The sequence below is a fragment of the Salvia hispanica genome, chromosome 1, assembly GCF_029641045.1.
Source record: "Salvia hispanica isolate PSC_SH4W2 chromosome 1, Shi_PSC_v1, whole genome shotgun sequence".
Lineage (NCBI taxonomy): Eukaryota > Viridiplantae > Streptophyta > Magnoliopsida > Lamiales > Lamiaceae > Salvia > Salvia hispanica.
The window spans coordinates 62026329-62030994 of record NC_142692.1 but is presented as its reverse complement, the minus strand read 5'-3'; the positions used below and the strand labels follow the sequence as shown (position 1 = coordinate 62030994).

The following is a 4666-nucleotide window of genomic DNA, read 5'->3' as shown; positions in this document are numbered from 1 at the left end:
TTTTTGTGGACTGGGTGAGTATTTATTTCTGGAAATAAAGTAAGCAGAGGCAGAATTATGCTCAACTGCTTCTTCTGTTTATATAATGCAGCAGAAATTGTAAGCTTCATCAATAATTTCCGCAAGGAGTTGCGCCAATGTTATTATACATGAATACGTATTGATGTTCCAACTCACTAAAGATTGGCTAAATTATTGAAAATTTAAGTGGAATGATATAAACATTAGTCCTCCATTTATACAACATAAAGCAGTATATCGATGTAAAGTCCTCGAAAATCCATACTTAAAATGATATACACAAGGTGAGGAAGACTAACTATAGCTAGCTAGAAGAACAAAAAAAAAAGTGCTTAATTATTATATTAATGAAATTCAGAGAAAACTGAGTCGAGATTACCTGCAAAAGAAACCTGATTTCCAACCGAAAAAACATCCCAATTCCCAAGAAATCCTACCAAACTCGGATCCGAAACTGCACATTGATAGTCAGAGCTCAAATTCCCCCAAAAATTCTCAACCATTCCCAACTCCTCAGAAACCCTAATTTCGTCGATAGGGATACTAGGGTTTGGTGTGAAGCAATCTCCAGCGACACGGAGGCGTTTCACCAGCATTTTCTCCTGCGTCCGACGCCTCGCCCTCGCCCTCGCCTTCTCCCTCAGCGCCTTGGCGCTGCTCGAAGCCTTATCCGGAATCACAGCGCAGGAGCTGATCTCCTCGATTCCGGAAAGGTCTTCGCATTCCGAGAGGAATGACTCGCTCTTCACGTGAGCGAGCTCCTTGATCGCCTCGCTTGACTGCGCGAAGAGCCACTCTATCGTTTTGCTGGCCTTGTCGTAGCCGAGCATATCTTGGAGATCGAAGAATTTCCGAGCCGCTTGAAGAGAGAGGCGCATTCTCCTATCCCTTATCCCCTGCGCCGTGCAAATCTTGCTGTGCCGGTCCTTCTTCCCGGCCCTCCGCCGCGGCGCTGGGGCAGCAGCGGTGGCCGGAATCTGATCTTCGATTTTTGACTTCACGAGATTGTGGTGAACGAGGGGGCGGAGGAAGATTTGGTTCAAGGGGGACTCTTGCTCGTCGAGGAAAGGCGAGGGGAAGTTGAAGAGGAGGTCGTTGTTGTCGTCGTGTTTGGGGGTAGGGTTTTGATGAGAGGAGGATGTGAATGGTGAAGGAGGAGATGATGATGGCCTTATTGTGAGCAAGGATTCATCAAAAGGGTTGTTGCAGTTGGTTGAGGGAAACATGTTTTTTTGAATAGGGCTTGTAAATGCAATAATTATTGTCTTTTTCGGATTTGGTGGGGAGGTTTTAAAGGAGATATCTAATGCAAGGAGATGATGAAGAATGCAGTGGAGAGAAGAGTGAAAGTAGGGGCTATTAACTGTTGAAAAATGTACATGTAATTGAGAGGTGTGGAGGATGAGGTAGTAGTGGTGGGGTTGTATATATATTAAGATGTGTAGGGTTGGGTTATTTTAAAAATTAATAACCTCATCTATTTATATTGTCATTTAGTACGAATATGCACTTTTGAATATCTACGATGGATGTTTGAAATTTTATCATAGTATAGGAGATGTTTGAATGAGAAGGCTTCTTATTCTGGGAATGTGATAACCAGTTTCAACATTTGAATTGCAATGATCTACAATGATACCTTCTTGATAAACGAAATCAGTTTCTATATAAGTACAAATAGTTGAGACAACGAATTTTTTAAAAATAATTGATACCATTAAACTTACTGTTAATGTATTAACTTTATAATTTCATTTTAGTAGAGAGTGGTTTTCTTTAGAACTTGTTAAAATGAAAACTCTGAGAATTGCAAATCATATCAGTTCATTAATACAATAATATTAGTTGGCATTATAAACCATATCAAATCCTATTATTGAGCCAAGAACTGATATGTGCAAATGAGGAAATGATATCAAACCATATCAACGAACTTTTATTAAATGAGGAAATGATATATTTTGTGATATCAACTGATATGATTCTGTATTCTAACTTTAAGAAAGGTTTGAAGATCAACCATCTCCCATTTCAGTGTTCTCATATTTGCATAATAAGAGGGTCAAAAGAAAGGCTGGATGTGGTGCGATTGCTTGAGATTTTGAAGGGACAATGGAGGCGACGATATGTGGTCAGGTGGGAAGATTGGTTGACCCAATTATGGCCGAGCTTCGTAGCTTGGGAGAGACGTTGAGTTGGGTGGTGACGGTATACATAAAGATAGCATCTTTGGGTAGAGGTGGAATATTGTTGTCTAACTTTCGAAAGAGGTCTCTGGATCCTCTATGAGATTTACAAGACGATCAACAAATCATATTGCCCATATGCTTGCCCATACATCATGCTCTATAGCTAATAGAATGCATTGAATGGATTGTATTCCAAATTTTATTCTTGACGTAATCATTTTGAATTTATTTGTACAAAATTTACCTTTGACGTAAAAAAAAAGTTAAAAGGCTAAATGAAAGTTGTGACTGGGCCCTGTCAATTTATATTAGAAGATTTGCACAATCAGGGGTGTGTTTTTTTTTTTAGTTTGAATTTTCTTTGCAGACCAACATAACCGATGTGATCAATTCATCTCGCTAAATTTAGGAGCCCTATATTATTTATGTAGCTATCTTATTTGATTTGATACCTTCCCCTCGATTAATTATCTAAAATCCATGACGTCGTTTCAAAAGTTTCTACCCCTTCTATCCCTGAAAGCATAAACATTTGATTCGGCACCTGAAACTTGAATAATTCGATAAAATAAATGTCGTGTAGCTCCCATCGAATTCGTTTGTCCGCTTCTTCGTGAATAGATTATTTTATTGAACAAAAGTACTACTCCCTCCGTGCTTAAGATGACACGTTTTCCTTTTTGGTTTGTCCCAACTAAGATGACACATTTCTTCTCTCTCCAATTAATACACTCAACCACTTTTTCTCACTCCTATTAAAATATTCATCTTCCTTTATCTCTCTACTTTAATAATTACACCCACATTTTCTCTCTCCAATTAAACACTTTAACCAATAACTCCTAAAATCTCGTGCCGGCTAAGCAATGTGTCATCTTAGCCGGGACGGAGGGAGTAGTATATACTAAACTTTCTTGCGAGGAATGATATGCTACATATACCTTATACGAGCTTCGTAAGCATCATTCTCGTTTGATGCACGTTTAGTAATGTTTGTTTCGATTTATATGTTTAGTTTATATCTAGTACATTAAAAAGTGTTTGAATTTTTAAATTTTGCAAAATTCATAAAAATCAAAGTTTGATGGCTCGTTTTCTCTATAATTTTAAATAAATTAATAAAATAACAAATCAAGCTTTGATTTATATGAATTTTGTGAAATTAAAATTTTCAATAACATTTTTTAATATACTAGAATTAAACTAAACATGTAAATCAAAACGAACAATACTACACGTACATCAAACGAGTGTAGTGCTCACATGAAAAGCTCATAAGGTATGTAGCATATCATTCCTCCTTGCTTATTACATGCGTTGTTTAAAGTATTTTAGCATTTCAAATTTTCAAGATTATACTAGTAAATATATGTAATTATCTTGAAAATTAATTTAGAAATAAATCATGGAGGGTATATTTGAAACAATCGACTAATATTTCAAAGTGAGAAGTATGTCATTAATGGGTCAAAAAGTTTGACTCATTTAAGCGGTCTTAGCATATAAATTGCAAAGAGTCAGCAGTTAAGGATTAATATTTAATACGATGGAGCAATATTATTTGTATTCAAGTTTAATGATCATTTAAACATACTCCAAATAATATACACACATAATGTATGTGTAATGTGTGTGGGGCATTTAGGCGCAGTGGTATATGGTATGGATTTGACGAAGAGATAGATAGTGAGAGCTGCTAATTAATAAAAAAAATATGAAGTTGATAGCTGCCCCTAATTAAAACCCTATGTCATAATGCTAGGACAATTATTTGAATCCGTATTTATCTTTCTTTACTCCCATTTATGCCCATGTTTCTTTGACCACCTCTCCCTCTCTCTCTCGCTCTCTCTCTCTATCTCAAACTTTAAACTATTTTCTTTTCTTGATTTCTGATTAATGGCTCATTATTTAGCTATGCCTCGGCTTAATCAAGAATCTAGCTATACATAATGATGCATGCCCACAAAGTTTGTCCATTTAAGAAACAATTGTTTCAAGATATGGTGTACAAACATTAATTTGTCGTCATTAATGTAAGCTGCACAGATTTTGCATCGACTGTACTTTGTAAGATAAAAGTGAATGATTTTGCACTTCAAACTTAAATTAAACCAAGGTATTCATTGATGTCCGAATTTAGACCTTCAAAATTGATCTCTGTAATTTTACCCTTTTCCAGGTGCAATGATGAAAAAAAAAATTAAAATGTTGGTAGAGATCATAAACTTCCTGTTGTAGCAATTGATCTCGTCTAATTTAATAAACTTAAATTTATCAAAATATAGAGTTTTATAATTTCATTATTTCAAAATTGTTATAAATTAGAGTCGTAGTACTTGTCAATAATTTAGTTTGATAATGAATTTGACTTTTCCTACTTTATAACTCGCTCGGGGCATGGGGCACGGCCCAAATTGGATTCTTAATGATAAATCAAAGTATATGGCCCACGA

The 4666-nt window shown here is 35.8% G+C and overlaps 1 protein-coding gene across 1 annotated transcript; it reads right to left on the bottom strand.

Moving 5' to 3' along the window:
- Positions 1-218: 218 nt before the first annotated feature.
- LOC125185349 (transcription factor TCP12-like) lies at positions 219-1389 on the bottom strand. The gene has a single exon (XM_048081874.2). The coding sequence runs from the start codon at positions 1245-1247 to the stop codon at positions 366-368; it is 882 nt and encodes a 293-aa protein (XP_047937831.1). The 5' UTR covers positions 1248-1389; the 3' UTR covers positions 219-365.
- Between the last annotated feature and the right edge of the window lie 3277 nt (positions 1390-4666).

What these genes read in the sequence shown, in the direction of transcription:
- LOC125185349 (XM_048081874.2), bottom strand. Translation starts at nt 1,247, where the DNA reads ATGTTTCCCTCAACCAACTGCAACAACCCTTTTGATGAATCCTTGCTC.